General features: G+C 47.8%; 1 protein-coding gene across 1 annotated transcript in view; it reads right to left on the reverse strand.

Moving 5' to 3' along the window:
- Positions 1 to 1,361: 1,361 nt before the first annotated feature.
- LOC116786250 (AF4/FMR2 family member 1-like) overlaps positions 1,362 to 19,723 on the reverse strand; it is a 28,318-nt gene continuing 9,956 nt past the window's right edge. The window contains exons 5-29 of the mRNA XM_032686698.1: positions 18,610 to 18,730; positions 17,815 to 18,114; positions 16,919 to 17,005; positions 16,522 to 16,566; positions 15,444 to 15,530; positions 15,048 to 15,092; positions 13,955 to 14,041; positions 13,308 to 13,338; positions 12,878 to 12,929; positions 12,088 to 12,148; positions 11,913 to 11,956; positions 10,880 to 10,940; positions 10,734 to 10,777; positions 9,290 to 9,350; positions 9,115 to 9,158; positions 7,745 to 7,805; positions 7,599 to 7,642; positions 6,039 to 6,093; positions 5,862 to 5,905; positions 5,033 to 5,213; positions 3,872 to 3,902; positions 3,423 to 3,474; positions 2,633 to 2,693; positions 1,914 to 2,501; positions 1,362 to 1,376 (exon numbers count right to left, since the gene is read on the reverse strand). Of these exons, the coding sequence (XP_032542589.1) occupies positions 1,362 to 1,376; positions 1,914 to 2,501; positions 2,633 to 2,693; positions 3,423 to 3,474; positions 3,872 to 3,902; positions 5,033 to 5,213; positions 5,862 to 5,905; positions 6,039 to 6,093; positions 7,599 to 7,642; positions 7,745 to 7,805; positions 9,115 to 9,158; positions 9,290 to 9,350; positions 10,734 to 10,777; positions 10,880 to 10,940; positions 11,913 to 11,956; positions 12,088 to 12,148; positions 12,878 to 12,929; positions 13,308 to 13,338; positions 13,955 to 14,041; positions 15,048 to 15,092; positions 15,444 to 15,530; positions 16,522 to 16,566; positions 16,919 to 17,005; positions 17,815 to 18,114; positions 18,610 to 18,730 (2,302 nt within the window). The remainder of the gene's footprint in view (positions 1,377 to 1,913; positions 2,502 to 2,632; positions 2,694 to 3,422; positions 3,475 to 3,871; positions 3,903 to 5,032; positions 5,214 to 5,861; positions 5,906 to 6,038; positions 6,094 to 7,598; positions 7,643 to 7,744; positions 7,806 to 9,114; positions 9,159 to 9,289; positions 9,351 to 10,733; positions 10,778 to 10,879; positions 10,941 to 11,912; positions 11,957 to 12,087; positions 12,149 to 12,877; positions 12,930 to 13,307; positions 13,339 to 13,954; positions 14,042 to 15,047; positions 15,093 to 15,443; positions 15,531 to 16,521; positions 16,567 to 16,918; positions 17,006 to 17,814; positions 18,115 to 18,609; positions 18,731 to 19,723) is intronic.

Here is a 19,723-nt window from a genome sequence, read left to right on the forward strand (position 1 = left end):
GCTCACCAAACCTTGTGTTTTATGGAAAATGGCACTGCAAAGGCCACGTGGGATGGCAGGTTACAGGCTGAACTGCACCCCCTCTGCAGCTTTTACAGATGCACCACTGCTTGCACCACAGGAGAACACAACAGTTTGAACGACAAAACTGTACGATAACAAGAGGAGCAGCAATTCTAGGAGTTGCTACTGGCAAATACTGGTCACGTGCCCAGCAAGGACTCCAAAATTCAAGTGCTGCTCAGGAGCCAAGTTCCTTTAGCAAGTGCTGCTCCAACAGGGCAGGTTGATGCTGCACATCTTGCCTGATTCTGCTGTGCATGGGACAGTCCTCTCCCCTCTTTCACCACCCACTTTTCCCAGTGGGAATGGTCCCTACTCACTGCACACATGCTCCCCAGCTTCTCTACTTTGGCACAGCTGAGGACTATTTTACACAGAGCACAGCACCACCCCTGACCCGATCCAGAGCCCTCTCAGCCCAAAAACGCTTCCTATCCTTCCCACTCCAAAAGCCACAACATGACTAAAGCAGCTGCTCATTTGCACTGAGAGAAAGGGAAGAGTGAACTCCAGAACTAAAGATCTTCCATCACTACTGCAGCTGGAATATCCTTTCCCCAACTAAACGCTGGCCCCAACGTCTCCATGCTTTCAGAACACCTCAGCATTTTGTCTGCAGAACAGTAGTTTCCTCCTGTTGTCACGACACAAACCTCAGCACCAGTCCAGGCCAACACCTCAAATTCCAGGCACAGGCAAGCAGGAATAGAATGCAGTAGCCCATGACTGATGCACAAGTCTCCCCTGTTGGGAACACCAATGACTTGGAGACACGCTCTTGGAAGCACTCACTCTAGCAAAGACCTGGCCAAAATACTGGCAGTGCCCTGGGGTGCAAACTGGCAGGGAAGCTTCAGCACATCTATCAGAAGTACTGCAAATCCTACACTGGGATAAACCAGAAATTCCTGGCCACCAAGGCCACCTGAAATCCAGACAGTCAGGACTCAAAAGGCACACACTGGTTGTGTTTCTGTGGGTCACAGAGGAAAAAGACAAAGGCAACAAGATGATTTTAGTGGAGAAGAGAAATGCTCTCTACCCTTACCCACCTACACCTACAAAGCTGTTTTCTGGACTGGTTCCTTCCAGGATGTAAAGGCAAATCTCCAGCAGATTAAGTTTCAGAAGGCATCTTATGTTAGAAGCAAACTCAGGAGTATTAGGACAGGAGATACAGTTCCTCACCTCGCCCTTTTTAAGAAAGACTTAGATTTAGGCATCTTTCTGACATCCCACCACTGTATACTCACTTCACTTTATTGCAGCCTTTGCTTACTGAAGACTGGCTTTCATCTTCATATCTCTCCTCTCTAACAGGAAGAAAGAAAAAAGGAAAAAGGAAAAAAAATCACTCAGGTTTTGAAAGTTCACACCAAGTACAGACCAGTACACTTAAGCTTGAGTGATTCTGATTCTGACTGAGGACAGGAAAACTAAGACACTGGAATTCACCAAGTGGAAACCCACAGCACAGCAGATATAGATTTCAGGCTCCCTGACAAGTAACTGAAAAGGACTTTTTATCTAATTTGCTTGGATAGATTAATTGCTTTGTAGTGGCAGGGATGAAACTGCTAAACCTCTTCTTGAAACCTCTTATTTCCATTGCTGAAAATAAGCATTTCATCTCTTCTGGGTGGACTTTTCATTTGCTCAGGAGGGGATTTGTGACCATTGATAAACAGCTGTGGAAAGTTTTGATTCACATTTGCTTTAGACATTCGAGAACACCTTTATGGGAGAAGCATAGTGGCTCCACTCCTAACTTGTGAAGTGGAAACTTTGCAGGAGTCTTTCAAACACCCCCTTGGTCCTTGTACAAACCCACCTCCCCTCCCACCTCTCACCTTTTTCTTCCCACTGGGCTCATCAGGACTGTCCATGGCTCTCCTCTTCAAGTCCCGCTTCCTTGCACGAGGGAGGTCCTTGGTCTCTGCTCTTCTCTGGTGCTCTTCTTTCACCCGGACAGGCTCAGGAGCTGCGGGGTCTCTCACTGGCAAGAGCAACTTCTTCACCCCGAGAGCAAAGGGCTGTTTGGCTTTGGCCTGGTGGGAGCCCTTTCTGTTCTCAAGGGGCTCTTGGAGGGCCGGCTTCAGGTCTTTCCTGTAAGTTGAGTGTGGCTTCACTCTGTCTTTCTGTTTGTCCCTGGAAGACTGGGCTCTGATCTCCAACAGATCAGGGTTGCTGTCCTCCTTCCGGCATCTCTTGGCCCCGTTGTGCACCAGGGGCTTGCCAGGCCTTTTGACACCCCCAGTGTGGTGGGTCTCTGAGCCCGAGGAGCTCTCTGAGTCACTGGTGTCCGAGGATGAAGAGCTCTCAGAGTCACTGCTCTCAGAGCCTGAGGAGCTCTCAGAGTCACTGGTGCTCCCGGACTCTGGGCTGCTGGATTGCAAAACTCTTGGAGCAGCAAGTGGAGAAGGAGGCTTTTCAACAACCTGTTTTGGTCACAAAAACAAAGAGGAGCAAGGGAGGAAGGGTTCGGTCAAGGACCTCGGAACAAGGCAAGAAGTGGTGATGATTTCAAGGCATGTCTGTGTGCCTGGTGTGTCCAACATCCCAAACTGACCTGGTTGTCATCACTCTCCTCACTGTCACTGAGCTGCGGGACATTCTGGAGCCAACTGAAACTACAACCAGAACACAAATATCAGCCAAGGCAGACACATCCTCAAAAGCACCAGACTCTGAAAAAGATTTGGATTGGGCTTGCCCAAACAAACCAACCTCCCCCATCCCTTCTAAACGTTTGGCATGTCCAGTCTGCAAAAGCCTGTCACTGCCTGAATGGGTGGTAAAATGGTAACACACAAGCAGGCATTTCATTGGGCTTTCCAGCTGACCTGGGGAGATTGGGCAATGGAGGTCAGGAGCAAGGGCTGCCATCTAGAGGTAGCAAAGACCAAGCTCAGTGAGGGAATGCTGCTCACAAAAGGCTCCCTGGCCCAGCCCACAGGGGGGAAGGAGTCTGATCCTTGCACAGGAAGAGACTCCCATGCTCTCAGCCTGCACTGCTCCCCAAGGCTATGACATTAATACTTGGGGGGTGTTCTCTTCAGTTTTGGTTTGCTTTCAACACAGGCAGTATAACCATTCCATGGCTTAGTGGACTTGGCATTGCTGGATTAATGGTTGGACTTGGTGATCTTAAAGGCCTTTTCCAATCTAAAGCTTTCTGTGAATCCATCCAGAAATAATAATGTTTCATGGCTGAAAATTCCCTGCACTCAAGTTTTCTAAGAAAAACCAGACTGATAAAACTTAATCTTCAGAATCCTCAGGGAGCACCAGTTTTTGTGCCTTCCAGGTTCTGTCAAGTAACTGCCCAGTAGAGCTGGGAACAGAGTCTGGTTACTTACGATGTTCTTGGCTGAGAGCTCGGCAATGTTCCTGAGGCTGTGCCAGACTGCTCTGCACATCAAACAGGAATAGGTTGGATTAATTTGCCTCACCTGTAGCCTGTTTCACCCTATGATCTCTGAGTACCAGATTGGAAAGTCACTTTCTTCCAGGACGTCTTTGCCACTGAGATTATTCATCACTCCATGGGCTTTCCCAGTGGGGTTTCCTAAGGGGGTTTCCTAATGAAATACTGCTTGTGCCCTGCTGAACTGCTACCTTCATTTCTAGGTAATGAATGTTTACAGTCTCTATGGCCATTTCTAAATTCATCCCTGTTCAACAAAGCACAGGAAATCACCCTTCTTCATCCATGTAAACAAGTGATGTTCCCCACAACATATCACACACCACACACAACATAACCTGTCAGTACATAACTGGGTGTTTGCTCTGGATTTCTGCTTACCCTCGTTCTGAGCTGCAGAGCCGTCCATGTCCTAGAAAGAAAGACAAAGTGCATGTTGAGAATGAAATAAATCAGCTCTCTCTCAATAGCACGTTACCAATGATTGGTTTCCCAGGTGTTACCTACTGGACTAAACACTTTGATTAGCTTGTCAGAGTCTGGCAAGAGCCTGGCAGAGTTCTTGCCAGTCTAAGCTGGCTGACATACCTTAGCATGCACAGAAACAATACGTGCTACTGACACCAAAAAAGTTTAACTACAGTGTGTAAAACCATGCTCCCAGTTTGGTTTGGGAGGAAGAGGGAAGAACAGCAGAACTTCTGCTCGTCTAGACCCGTTCACTGTCAGGGTCATGGCAAGGCAGGAGCCTCCCTGCAGCTCTTCTTTCAGCAAAAACAAGAGGGAGGGATGACCTTTCACCCCAAAGACCCCTGAGCAGCCTTCTCAAGATCCTTTCTTTGGGTGAATCTTTCACCTGTGCGCAGCAGCCCTCACAGGATGTTTCCCAAAAGCAAACCAGCCCAGCCCTGCTCCCCAGCCACCACCCCTGAACGGCACATGCAGCACACAGGGCACACAGCCAGGGCTGCAACCTCACTGTTTCTTCCTCCTCCTCCCTCTCCAGGCTTCAGCACTGGAGGACTGTATTGTCAAACAGATGTTGATCATTGAGGCCAAACAGAAGTAACCAAGGATGACAATGACAATGCTGAAACAAGCAGAAAGTGAAGCCATGGATTTTTTACTGGAGCTTACAGAGCCATTATCCAGAACACCTATGCACAGAAAACAGTCAGGGGCCACAGCCTAAAGACTGCAAAGGAGGATCATTCAGTATATTCACCAGAAGTTTCATCTGTCAGCTTCAAAATGGACCAAGCATGGAATTAACACTCCAGAAGTACTAGACAACGATGCCAAAGGACAAGGGGGAACACTTCCAGCAGAAACCACCAGAGGTCTAACCACACTGTTACTGAGGGTATTTCATTGACAAACTCCAGAAGGGAAGCAGAGGGCATCTCTGACACAGCAAAGGTGTCAAAGGGACACCTGAAGGACGATGCTATTTCAGGTTTTGTGTCGTGCCTGCACTCAGACAGCAGGCAGGCTGAGGCAGGAGGCTGTGTTAAGCAGCTCCTACATTTCATTTGCACTCACCTCAGGTGCTGGTGCACTTGGAGGGTCGCCCACGTCACCGTCACTCCAGGCGGTCTCCATCTCCGAGTCGGAGGAGCTCTCTGAGTAAACGGTCTCCCAGTCTACGGAGCTCTCTGAGTCACTGGTCTCGGAGCTGCTGGATGGAGATGATGCCACACTCCTGGGCTGGGACTGTAGGGCACTGCAAAGCCACCAGGAGATGAAATTACAAAGGAGCATGAGTGAAGATTATTTACTTATTATATTGACATGGCAGTATTCAAAAATAAAACTGAAACCCTGTGTTTTGGCAATGAGAGGAGAGGGGAGAAGGCCAGAGGAATACATTGCCATACTCAAAACATAAAGCACTGGAATGAAAAACCTCTGCAAATAATAAATCCTTCAACTTCAACCCAGTCAGACAAGTATGTAAGCAGGACATCACTGCTACATTCTGAAGCTGCATTTGGCCAACTCAACTTTAAAAACCCATCAAAACTGGCCCAGGGTTTTTCTGAAAGCCTCAGTCCTTTCAACTGGAAAAAAATTTCCAAGAAAGGCTACCAGATTTCTCAGTTTTGTATTCTTCCCCTTAAGTTTTCCCTTCTCCATCTGTGTTACTTGGTCAAGCCAAAAATGTGGGTCAGTGCTGCCTTAGAGGAAAAATTCTGGGCTTCTCCACCTTTCTTCCTCTAATGCTGGCCCGGGGCACTTTAATCTGTCTTGAATATTGCTTCTGACTAACAATACATGACAGAAACCAGGAACCCTTTCACATCTCCTCCTCATATGAAAAGGAGGTTTGTTTTTCTCCTTATCTGGTCTAGCTAGAAGTTTGGTAAAAAACCTGTCTCTTGGAGAAACAAGTGCAGAAGGAGGCTTTTCAACAACCTGTTTTGGTCACAAAAAAAAAAAGAGAAGAGGGGAAGGAAAGGTTAGCTCAAGGAACTCAGAACAAGGCAACAAGGTGAGATGATTCCAAGGCACATCTGTGTGCCTGGTGTGTCCAGCATCCCAAACTGACTTGGTTGTCATCACTCTCCTCACTGTCAGTGAGCTGCAGGTCATCCAGGAGCATGCTGAAAGACAACCAGAACACAAATATCAGCCAAGGCAGACACATTCTCAAGCAGCAGAAACTGAAAAAAGTTTTGGGTCGGGCTTGCCAAAACAAATCAACCTCCCCCATCCCTCCTGAACGTTTGGCTCGTTCAAGCTGCAAAAGCCTGTCACTGCCTGAATGGGTGGTAAAATGGTAACACACAAGCAGGCATTTCATTGGGCTTTCCAGCTGACCTGGGGATATTGGGCAATGGAGGTCAGGAGCAAGGGCTGCCATCTAGAGGCAGCAAAGACCAAGCTCAGTGAGGGAATGCTGCTCACAAAAGGCTCCCTGGCCCAGCCCATAGGGGGGAAGGAGTCTGATCCTTGCACAGGAAGAGACTCCCATGCTCTCAGCCTGCACTGCTCCCCAAGGGACAGAAAGCACCCTCTATGCACCAGAAGCTGTGCATGTTCACACTCTCTGTGCTCAAGGGTGCCAATATTTGTCCTGTCACATACGTCCTTGTTTTCCTGCTGAAGTCTCCTGACACCCATACAAGAGTCCTCCCTATTTCCTGTTCCTTCTGGAAACTGGCTGGGGCCTGACTCATGAACCCAGAGAATTCCTCCAGTGTCTTTCCAAAAATGGGGGGAAAAGCTTGGCAACCAGGAGAGAGATTTTACTTAATCAGGTCACAACTCTCTTCATTGCAACCTCATTTCAAACTATGGGCTCTCTGTGAGAAATTTTTCTCATGGGCAGAGGAGAAAAATAAGATGCCAACCCCTCATCACAGCACAGTTCACAGCAAGAAAACAAATATGAATGATCACCAATGAACCCCATCATCCTGGAAAAGGGAGGAGAACACGGGTGTTCCTGAAGCCTTTTAGGAAAACTACACAAATCTTCACACTCCTTCATGTCAAATTATGAACGAAGAGAACGAGATTTATGGCTCTGTGGGTCACCTCTAAACACCCTGAGCAATTTGATTTTATGTTTACGTGACAATACAGGAGCAAAATCCTGGAATAAAAAAGGGATTCCCTTATCTAAACACTATCCCCATTACCTACACAAATCCCTTTACACTCCTACCAAAGCAGCTGACAAACATGGGGGCACTTTCAGGGAAATAGGTCCGTGCCACTGCCAAAGCTGGCCACGGTCTCACAACCAACAGCAATTCCACAAACCACAAGTGGTTCATCTGCTCTTGTCCACAGACCAACTTCACATTTTCTATCCTAGCCATTCACTTATCAGATTGTGCCCCTCCCTGCCTTTACAGTGAGAATATGAACACAGTTCTGGTTCACAGGCAAACGGCAGCATGCCTGGATTATACATTTCTAAGTGCAGCTTTCAGGAAAACCCCACAGAGTTGAAGCCAATTCTTAACAGCACCTTCAGGCAGCCAGGAACCAAAGCCTGTGGCTAAAGGAGAAACCAAGAGTGCTTTCCAATCTCGCCCTCATATAAAAATGAGGTTTGTTTTTCTCCTAATTTGGTCTAGCTAGTAGTTTGGGAACAAACCTGTGTCTTGGAGGAGCAAGTGGAGAAGGTGGCCTTTCAAGAACCTGTTGTGTTCAGAAAACCAAAGAGGAGAGAGGGAAGAAAGGTTAGTTCAAGAAACTCAGAGCAATGCAAGAAGTCGAGATGATACAACATTGAAAAGTGACCTGGTTGTCATCACTCTCCTCACTGTCACTGAGCTGCAGGACCTTCGGGAGCCAACTGAAACTACAACCAGAACACAAATATCAGCCAAGGCAGACACATTCTCAAGCACCAGACACTGAAAAAAGTTTTGGGTTGGGCTTGCCAAAACAAATCAACCTCCCCCTGAACAATTGGCACGTTCAGGCTGCAAAAGCCTGTCACTGCCTGAATGGGTGGTAAAATGGTAACACACAAGCAGGCATTTCATTGGGCTTTCCAGCTGACCTGGGGATATTGGGCAATGGAGATCAGGAGCAAGGGCTGCCATCTAGAGGCAGCAAAGACCAAGCTCAGTGAGGGAATGCTGCTCACAAAAGGCTCCCTGGCCCAGCCCGCAGGGGGGAAGGAGTCTGATCCTTGCACAGGAAGAGACTCCCATGCTCTCAGCCTGCACTGCTCCCCGAGGGACAGAAAGCACCCTCTGTGCACCAGAAGCTGTGCATGTTCACGCTCTCTGTGCTCAAGGGTGCCAATATTTGTCCTGTCACAGACGTCCTTGTTTTCCTGCTGAAGTCTCCTGACACCCATACAAGAGTCATCCCTATTTCCTGTTCCTCTTGGAAACTGGCTGGGGCCTGACTCATGAACCCAGAGAATTCCTCCAGTGTCCTTCCAAAAATGGGGGAAAAAGCCTGGGAACCAGGACAGCATTTTATTTATTTAGGTCAAAACTCTCTTCATTGCAACCTTATTTCAAACTATGGGCTCTCTGTGAGAAATTTTTCTCATGGGCATAGGAGAAAAATAAGATGCCAACCCCTCATCACAGTGCAGTTCACAGCAAGAAAACAAATATGAATGATCACCAATGAACCCCATCATCCTGGAAAAGGGAGGAGAACACTGGTGTTCCTGAGGTCTTTTAGGAAAACTACACAAATCTTGACACTCTTTCATTTCAAATTATGAACGAAGAGAACGAGATTTACGGCTCTGGGGGTCACCTCCAAAACACCCTGAGTGATTTGATTTTATGATTGCGTGACAATAGAGGAGTAAAATCCTGGAATAAAACTTTGATTCCCTTATCTAAACATTATCCCCATTACCTACAGAAATTCTTTATCACTCCTACCAAAGCACTCAACACACATTAACACAGGTCTGGTTCATAAGCAAACTCCAGCATGCCTGGATTATCCATTTCTAACTGGAGCTTTCAGGAAAAGCACAAACAGCTGAAGCCAATTTTCAACAACACCCTCAGGCTGCCAGAAACCAAAGCCTGTGGCTACAGGAAAAGCAAAGGACACTTTTCCACCACCCTCTCAGAGAAATTGGAGTTTTGTTTTTCTCCTAATTTGGTCTAGCTAGTAGTTTGGGAACAAACCTGTATCTTGGAGCAGCAAGTGGAGAAGGAGGCTTTTCAACAACCTGTTTTGGTCACAAAAACAAAGAGGAGAGGGGAAGGAAAGGTTAACTCAAGGCACTCAGAACAATGCAACAAGGTGAGATGATTCCAAGGCATGTCTGTGTGCCTGGTGTGTCCAACATCCCAAACTGACCTGGTTGTCATCACTCTCCTCACTGTCACTGAGCTGCGGGACATTCTGGAGCCAACTGAAACTACAACCAGAACACAAATATCAGCCAAAGCAGACACATTCTCAAGCACCAGACTCTGAACAAGATTTGGGTTGGGCTTGCCAAAACAAACCAACCTCCCCCATCCCTCCTGAACGTTTGGCATGTCCAGTCTGCAAAAGCCTGTCACTGCCTGAATGGGTGGCAAAATGGTAACACACAAGCAGGCATTTCATTGGGCTTTCCAGCTGACCTGGGGATATTGGGCACTCTTTCATTTCAAATTATGAACCAAGTGAACAAGATTTATGGCTCTGGTTGTCACCTCTAAACACCCTGAGCGATTTGATTTTATGTTTACATGACAATAGAGGAGCAAAATCCTGGAATAAAAAAGGGATTCCCTTATCTAAACTCTATCCCCATAACCTACACAAATCCTTTTACACTCCTACCAAAGAAGTTGACACACATGGGGGCATTTTCAGGGAAATAGGTCCGTGCCACTGCCAAAGCTGGCCACGGTCTCACAACCAACAGCAATTCCACAAACCACATGAGGAGGATCACAAATCTGACTGGCAATGATTCAAGGCCTGGAGGGATGTGTATGGGGCCTGAAAAGACTATTACTCCATGGACTCTCTTGTTATCCCCCAGCTTTATACCAAGTTTAATGTACTCCCATGTTAATTCCCCTTGGTTTGTATTGTTCCGGGCTTGCCTGGACTTGCCCTCACGTTTTTCCCGCCAAAAGTTGTTTACTCCCTTGTTCTCCCCTGGTTTTCCCGCTCATCTCTCACTCATTGGCTGATGGATGCCGCAGTGCGGAGTGAGCTCCCATTGGTCCTTTCCCCTGGATACTCCAAAGTTCCACCCATCTTTCTCCTATTCCCCAATCCCATTTTGCCCTGAGTTGTCCATCCCATGCTCCGCCTCAGTTGTGGAACCTGCCCTTGCCCAAACCTTATATAAATCCTTGTTTCCCCCAATAAACTGGCCATTGCACCCTGACCTTCTACAGTGTCAGAACCCTTTTGTGCAGTGTCCCGTCCCTATTCCTTTTACCCTCGGGCTGTGGCAACCACAAGTGGTTCATCTGCTCTTGTCCACAGACCAACTTCACATTTTCTATCCTAGCCATTCACTTATCAGATTGTGCCCCTCCCTGCCTTTACAGTGAGAATATGAACACAGTTCTGGTTCACAGGCAAACGGCAGCATGCCTGGATTATACATTTCTAAGGGGAGCTTTCAGGAAAACCCCACAGAGTTGAAGCCAATTCTTAACAGCACCTTCAGGCAGCCAGGAACCAAAGCCTGTGGCTAAAGGAGAAACCAAGAGTGCTTTCCAATCTCGCCCTCATATAAAAATGAGGTTTGTTTTTCTCCTAATTTGATCTAGCTAGTAGTTTGGGAACAAACCTGTGTCTTGGAGGAGCAAGTGGAGAAGGTGGCCGTTCAAGAACCTATTTTGGTCACAAAACCAAAGAGGAGAGGGAGAAGAAAGGTTAGCTCAAGGAACTCAGAACAGTGCAAGAAGTCGAGATGATACAACATTGAAAAGTGACCTGGTTGTCATCACTCTCCTCACTGTCACTGAGCTGCAGGACCTTCGGGAGCCAACTGAAACTACAACCAGAACACAAATATCAGCCAAGGCAGACACATTCTCAAGCACCAGACACTGAAAAAAGTTTTGGGTTGGGCTTGCCAAAACAAATCAACCTCCCCCTGAACAATTGGCACGTTCAGGCTGCAAAAGCCTGTCACTGCCTGAATGGGTGGTAAAATGGTAACACACAAGCAGGCATTTCATTGGGCTTTCCAGCTGACCTGGGGATATTGGGCAATGGAGGTCAGGAGCAAGGGCTGCCATCTAGAGGCAGCAAAGACCAAGCTCAGTGAGGGAATGCTGCTCACAAAAGGCTCCCTGGCCCAGCCCACAGGGGGGAAGGAGTCTGATCCTTGCACAGGAAGAGACTCCCATGCTCTCAGCCTGCACTGCTCCCCGAGGGACAGAAAACACCCTCTGTACACCAGAAGCTGTGCATGTTCACGCTCTCTGTGCTCAAGGGTGCCAATATTTGTCCTGTCACAGACGTCCTTGTTTTCCTGCTGAAGTCTCCTGACACACATACAAGAGTCATCCCTATTTCCTGTTCCTTCTGGAAACTAGCTGGGGCCTGACACATGAACTCAGAGAATTCCTCCAGTATCTTTCCAAAAATGGGGGAAAAAGCTTGGGAATCCAGAGAAGGATTTTACTCAATCAGGTCAAAATTCTCTTCATTGCAACCTCACTTCCATCCAAGGGCTCTCTGTGAGAAATTTTTCTCACGGCCTTAGCAGAAAAATAAGACGCCAACCCCTCATCACAGCACAGTTCACAGCAAGAAAACAAATATGAATGATCACCAATGAACCCCATCATCCTGGAAAAAGGAGGGGAACACTGATGTTCTTGAGGCATTTTAGAAAAACTGCACAAATCTTCACACTCCTTCATTTCATATTATGAACCAAGAGAACAAGATTTACAGTTCTGTGGTCACCTCTAGTGGTGGTCTAGCTAGTAGTCTAGCTAGTAGTTTGGGAACAAACCTGTATCTTGGAGCAGCAAGTGGAGAAGGAGGCTTTTCAACAACCTGTTTTGGTCACAAAAACAAAGAGGAGAGGGGAAGGAAAGGTTAACTCAAGGCACTCAGAACAATGCAACAAGGTGAGATGATTCCAAGGCATGTCTGTGTGCCTGGTGTGTCCAACATCCCAAACTGACCTGGTTGTCATCACTCTCCTCACTGTCACTGAGCTGCGGGACATTCTGGAGCCAACTGAAACTACAACCAGAACACAAATATCAGCCAAGGCAGACACATTCTCAAAAGCACCAGACTCTGAAAAAGATTTGGGTTGGGCTTGCCCAAACCAACCAACCTCCCCCATCCCTTCTAAACGTTTGGCATGTCCAGTCTGCAAAAGCCTGTCACTGCCTGAATGGGTGGTAAAATGGTAACACACAAGCAGGCATTTCATTGGGCTTTCCAGCTGACCTGGGGATATTGGGCAATGGAGATCAGGAGCAAGGGCTGCCATCTAGAGGCAGCAAAGACCAAGCTCAGTGAGGGAATGCTGCTCACAAAAGGCTCCCTGGCCCAGCCCACAGGAGGGAAGGAGTCTGATCCTTGCACAGGAAGAGACTCCCATGCTCTCAGCTTGCACTGCTCCCCATGTCTATGACATTAATACTTGGGGGGTCTTCTCTTCAGTTTTGGTTTGCTTTCAACACAGGCAGTATAACCATTCCATGGCTTAGTGGACTTGGCATTGCTGGATTAATGGTTGGACTTGGTGATCTTAAAGGCCTTTTCCAATCTAAAGCTTTCTGTGAGTCCATCCAGAAATAATAATGTTTCATGGCTGAAAATTCCCTGCACTCAAGTTTTCTAAGAAAAACCAGACTGATAAAACTTAATCTTCAGAATCCTCAGGGAGCACCAGTTTTTGTGCCTTCCAGGTTCTGTCAAGTAACTGCCCAGTAGAGCTGGGAACAGAGTCTGGTTACTTACGATGTTCTTGGCTGAGAGCTCGGCAATGTTCCTGAGGCTGTGCCAGACTGCTCTGCACATCAAACAGGAATAGGTTGGATTAATTTGCCTCACCTGTAGCCTGTTTCACCCTATGATCTCTGAGCACCAGATTGGACGTCTTTGCCACTGAGATTATTCATCACTCCATGGGCTTTCCCAGTGGGGTTTCCTAAGGGGGTTTCCTAATGAAATACTGCTTGTGCCCTACTGAACTGCTACCTTCATTTCTAGGTAATGAATGTTTACAGTCTCTATGGCCATTTCTAAATTCATCCCTGTTCAACAAAGCAGAGGAAATCACCCTTCTTCATCCATGTAAACAAGTGATGTTCCCCACAACATATCACACACCACACACAACATGACCTGTCAGTACATAACTGGGTGTTTGCTCTGGATTTCTGCTTACCCTCATTGTGAGCTGCAGAGCCGTCCATGTCCTAGAAAGAAAGAAAAAGTGCATGTTGAGAATGAAATAAATCAGCTCTCTCTTAATAGCACTTTACCAATGACTGGTTTCCCAGGTGTTACCTACTGGACTAAACACTTTGACTAGCTTGTCTGACTGGGAAGTGTCCCAGAGTCCAAGCTGGCCTGGCACACCTTAGCATGCACAGAAATGATACGTGCTACTGCCACCAAAAATGTATTGGTGGCACATTAGGGGTAGGTACATCTTTGAAGAAGTATTTAAAAACTTTACAAGAAGTGCCAACAACTTAACCGAATCAGCAGATATCTTTTGTTGACAATGAAGTTAAAATGGCTTTTGTACATCAACATCTGCCTCCTCTGGCTCAAAAGTCTTACAACTCTAAAAACACAACACTTGTTATAACAACTGAAAAGAGGAAAGATCATTTTGCCACCACGTCAGCCCACTCCAAAACACTCAGCAGCAAAATCACTTCGAATTCTCAGCAGAACAGTGCACTGGAAGCAGCTGCTTCGCAACTGGAGATCCACTGGGCTCAAAAGGAGGTGGAAAGCACATGCAAGGGGCAGAAAGCTCTCTTGGAATTTACCAACAGCTCTGGCAAAAAGGGGCTGGTTTACCTTTGTTGAGCAAGGCAATTTGGTAGGCTCTGCTTTTGGAGGTGTCTGCAGAGGTGACACTGGACGTGAAAATGAGAAGGTCATTTCCTGGAAAACAATTGAGAGAAGCAGCTCTCAGGATATTTGCTGAGTGACACAGGGGAAGTTTCACACTTCCCCGGGGTGCCTACAAAACTAGTGATATGCATTCCTAATAGGCAAGAACACAGGCTGTCTGGTGAAACACAAAGGGATGCCAGACTTCCAGCTGGAGTCCTTGAGCTGCAACCCCAGCCAGCACACGGCATTGTCACACCGTGCACAGGGAAGGGGTGACACGGACTCAGACCCAGGCACTGGGAGCCTGTGTGCTGCCCACAGAGCAAAGATGGAGACCTCACCTACGAGTGCACGCACTGCGTAGGGTTCCCCAGGAACCGGGAGTGGTTCTCCCACCCTTCACTGTGACTGGGGCTCCCCAGTGATTGAAGCTGTCTGGATGAGGGTAATGGATTAACGGGGTAAATGGGGATGTATCTTCTTAATCCCTGTTCTTTGCTGGTATAGGAATGATTAGATGCATGACCTTGTTCAGTTTGGTTGTTGCCATAACGGTGTGCATGCTAAGCTTACTGCCATATTAAATGCAGTGTTTTGGTTTGGTGTTGCCTTGATATTGCTAATAAAGCAGGAGAGTTCTCTCTGCTGGTGTTTGTGTCCTCTCTGTCAGCTGTCAATTGGCAAAAGACACTGGCAGCATGGACACAAGGCAGCGTGTCCAGTGCCTTCGGAGGAAGGAAGGTCAGGAAAGGGAACTCCTGACTTGAGGAAGGAACAGCTCTGTCTGTCTCACAAGCCTTGTCAGTGTGGCTCTTGAACTGCACTAGACTGTATTACACTCACACCCTGAGAGCAAGGTTGATCTGACAACTCCAGCTGTATCTGAGGCTGACTTTGATCTTTACTGCTCCTCAGCACAGCCCACAACACACTTGGAGCAACAGCAACACCCACTGAGTGAACAGAAGTGGAGCGCTGTGTTTTTCCCCTCCCAGTACCTTAATGCACGCAAAATAGAAGGAAACACAGAGCTCTGTTCTTTGAGAGCACCTACCCTCAAAATGTCCTCAATGGACGGCACATCCGTGGAGTTGGTTTGCTGAGACAAGAAAGAGGGAAGCAGCATGAGTTTGTTGGGGTTTTTTCCTGACATGAGACCAGCAGGCACTCAGCAAACATTTGCTTACCAACTGCTCTAGACAAGGCATGTAAGACCATTAACAACAACATGCTAGTAAGGACTAAAAGCCCCTTCAGAAGGGCAGTTGCTTTCCTTGAATTGCTATTGAAGCATCTGAGCTTTGCCTGCCAAGGCCCAGGCTGCCTCTGCATTTCAAAGAGTTTCACAACTCGAAATCCACTGGGCTCAAAAGGAGGTGAAAGCACATGCAAGAGGCAGAAGGCTCTCTTGGAATTTACCAACAGCCCTGGCAAAAAGGGGCTGGTTTACCTTTGTTGAGCAGGGCAATTTGGCAGGCTCTGCTTTTGGAGGCGTGTGCAGAGGTGACACTGGACGTGAAAATGAGTAGGTCATTTCCTGGAAAACAATTGAGAGAAGCAACTCTCAGATATTTGCTGAGTGACACAGAGGAAGTTTCACATTTCCCTGGGGTACCTACAAAACTAGTGATATGCATTCCTAACAGGCAAGAACACAGGCTGTCTGGTGAAACACAAAGGGATGCCAGACTTCCAGCTGGAGTCCTTGAGCTGCAACCCCAGCTAGCACACGGCATTGTCACACCGTGCACAGGAAAGGGGTGACACGGACTCAGACCCAGGCACTGGGAGCCTGTGTGCTGCCCACAGAGCAAAGATGGAGACCTCACCTACGAGTGCACGCACTGCGTAGGGTTCCCCAGGAACCGGGAGTGGTTCTCCCACCCTTCACTGTGACCGGGGCTCCCCAGTGACTGAAGCCGTCTGGATGAGGGTAATGGATTAACGGGGTAACTGGGGATGTATCTTCTTAATCCCTGTTCTTTGCTGGTATAGGAATGATTAGATGCATGACCTTGCTCAGTTTGGTTTTTGCCTAAACGGTGTGCGTGCTAAGCTTACTGCCATATTAAATGCAGTGTTTTGGTTTGGTGTGTTGCCTTAATATTGCTAATAAAGCAGGACCCTTCCCTCTACTGGTGTTTGTGTCCTCTCTGTCAGTTGTCAATTGACAAAACATGCTGGCAGCACCGACAGTGCCTTGGGAGGAAGGAAGCTCAAGAAAGGCAACTCCTGACTTGAGGAAGGAACAGCTCTGTCTGTCTCACAAGCCTTGTCAGTGTGGCTCTTGAACTGCACTAGACTGTATTACACTCACACCCTGAGAGCAAGGTTGATCTGACAACTCCAGCTGTATCTGAGGCTGACTTTGATCTTTACTGCTCCTCAGCACAGCCCACAACACACTTGGAGCAACAGCAACACCCGCTGAGTGAACAGAAGTGGAGTGCTGTGTTTTTCCCCTCCCAGTACCTTAATGCACGCAAAATAGAAGGAAACACAGAGCTCTGTTCTTTGAGAGCACCTACCCTCAAAATGTCCTCAATGGATGGCACATCCGTGGAGTTGGTTTGCTGAGACAAGAAAGGGGGAAGCAGCATGAGTTTGTTGGGGTTTTTTTCCTGACATGAGACCAGCAGGCACTCAGCAAACATTTGCTTACCAACTGCTCTAGGCATGGCATGTAAGACCATGAATAACAAAATGCTGGTAAGGACTAAAAGCCCCTTCAGAAGGGCAGTTGCTTTCCTTGAATTGCTATTGAAGCATCTGAGCTTTGCCTGCCAAGGCCCAGGCTGCCTCTGCATTTCAAAGAGTTTCCCAACTCGAGATCCATTGGGCTCAAAAGCAGGTGAAGGCACATGCAAGAGGCAGAAGGCTCTCTCGGAATTTACCAACAGCCCTGGCAAAAAGGGGCTGGTTTACCTTTGTTGAGCAGGGCAATTTGGTAGGCTCTGCTTTTGGAGGCGTGTGCAGAGGTGACACTGGACGTGAAAATGAGTAGGTCATTTCCTGGAAAACAATTGAGAGAAGCAGCTCTCAGGATATTTGCTGAGAGACACAGGGGAAGTTTCACACTTCCCCGGGGTGCCTACATAAGTAGTGACACGCATTCCTAATAGGCAAGAACACAGGCTGTCTGGTGAAACACAAAATGAGCGAAGACTTCCAGGTGGAGTCCTTGGGCTGCAACCCCAGCCAGCACACGGCATTGTCACACTGTGCACAGGGAAGGGGTGGCACAGACTCAGACCCAGGCACTGGAAGCCTGTGTGCTGCTCACAGATCCAGCTTGGACACCAGGTTACAGTTTTGCATCAGACCTGGCTTGGCTTTGCACGAGTGGACTGGAATTCCAGGGAAGGAGCAGCAGCAGTGCCATGCACAGGCGGGTGCAAGGACTCAGTTGCATGGTCCTGCTCAGGGCCACGCTGCTGGCGCTGGCAGCATGGACACGAGGCAGTGTGTCCAGTGCCTTGGGAGGACCAGTGCCTTGGGAGGAGGGAAGCTCAAGAAAGGCAACTCCTGACTTGAGGAAGGAACAGCTCTGTCTGTCTCACAAGCCTTGTCAGTGTGGCTCTTGAACTGCACTAGACTGTATTACACTCACACCCTGAGAGCAAGGTTGATCTGACAACTCCAGCTGTATCTGAGGCTGACTTTGATCTTTACTGCTCCTCAGCACAGCCCACAACACACTTGGAGCAACAGCAACACCCGCTGAGTGAACAGAAGTGGAGCGCTGTGTTTGTCTCCACCCCTCACCTTAATGCACACAAAATAGAAGGAAACACAGAGCTCTGTTCTTTGAGAGCACCTACCCTCAAAATGTCCTCAATGGACGGCACATCCGTGGAGTTGGTTTTCTCCAGAGAAGGTTCAAGCTCAGATGATTCTGATGTCGTAGAATTTTTAAGTGGTTGTTCCGTCACTGAGCTCTGAAATGTCTTGGTTTGACTGCAGCTCGGTTCACAACACTTGCTCCTCCTCTGTGACCTGGATTTGAACTTCTTTGGAAACCACATGACCTTCCGCAAATTCTTCGTCATGTACTCCTTGAAATCATTATAATCGCCAAAGACGTTCCTAATGCGCCTCGACAGCCCATCTTTGTTATCAGTCTGCAACACAAAACAGAGAGCTGGAAAGTTCAGGAGCACTCCAAGAGATCCAGCTCAGCAAGAGACATTCCTCAGGATCTTAACTGAATCACCATGCATCAGCACAAATGAAGTTAGGCAAGCTGGTCTTGATCCTGCCAGTCTCTCCAAAGCAAATGGGACTGCTCTGGACACTGCCAGTCATTCCAAGCCAAGCTTGCAGGTGCACCTGCAGCCTTCAGGAGCACCAACATCAGATCCACTTTTTATCACCACAGCTGCAGACAGACGGGCAGCCAAGCTGCTCTTGCTCTCCCTCCTACTGCAGGAGACCAACCCCAAGTCCATCGTGCTCTTGCACAGCCAGCAGAGCTTTAAGCACATCCTCTGAGGAACTGAAGTTCAGCAGATGGGAAGATGCTGTGTTTGCCTGTACCATGCTCAAGTCTGCTACACCCCATGCAGAAGACACAGCTCTCCTTCCTCTCCTTCCTCTCCACACCCCACTGCCATTACCTTGTGGGGTTTTGCAAAGATGGGAGTCTTCCCAGGGAACTGGTCTTTCTCCCCTGGAGCCTCCCGTCTCCTCTTCTCTTGCGCCTCCAGACGAAGCAAGTCTCTGTTCTTCTTGGACAAGCTTTCACAAAGAGAAAGAGAAAGAGAAAGGATGATGAACATCTTACACCAGTGTTATCCACCCCTTTATACTCTGTGCAGAACCCCTGGGTGTCAGACAATGCCACATGTCCAGCATGACAGTAATTGGGAAATCCACAGAATGGTTACAGCTGACAAATCAGTTGGGGCAAGCAATTGCTGTCCCACATAGGAATGAGACACACAAGGGACAGCATGCATCTTTCTTAAAAGGGATTTCTACTCCTGATACCATCCATCAAGAAGGGTGGGAAGGGAAAAACTGTCCACCCATTTAATTGTGAAAGAAATTGAGAAGCAGTCAACGGGGGTCATAAGCACATGAGTTGGCAGATCCCCTTGCAATGATTGGTCTGAGCAACTTCAGACTTCTGCCCCAACTCTCCACCTGAGGGTAAAAGGGAATCCACTACTTTGAAGGTATTGCCACTTTCAGAGATTGAATTTTGCCTACTTTATAATCAGGCTTGAAAACTCTCTCTCTGCTTGAAATGGATATTTGGAAAGACGCTGACCTGGGACACCGTGGAGTTGCATTTAAAACAATCCCATAAATTGAAATCTCAGAAATTCAGAAAACAGCAGGTCAGATGCCCTGTTCCTCCTCAGCCACATCTGCCAGCACTCAGTTCCACCAGACCCACAGCAAAACACCAGGAAAGCTGTGTCACATGCCCTGCACAGTGACTTCATGGAAAACCAGACCCTTTAAACTACACCTCATCAGTGAAATACTGTGGCAAAAGAAGGGAATCTCCTGCTCTAATATTTATGGACACTGGGGAAGGAAAAGCATGCAGGCATAGTGGATGCAGGTATCTCTCTCCTGTGTCTCCAGTCTACTGTCTACATAGAATTCCTAGACTGTTCTTCTCAAGTGCCCCAGTTTGCAAGGGAAGAGCCTTGTCTTCCCCAGCACTGACATTCTCTCAAATACCACACCAATCATCAGCTCCTGCAAGTTTAAACATTC

This window comes from Chiroxiphia lanceolata, chromosome 4 (assembly GCF_009829145.1).
Source record: "Chiroxiphia lanceolata isolate bChiLan1 chromosome 4, bChiLan1.pri, whole genome shotgun sequence".
In the NCBI taxonomy this organism is placed as follows: Eukaryota; Metazoa; Chordata; class Aves; order Passeriformes; family Pipridae; genus Chiroxiphia; species Chiroxiphia lanceolata.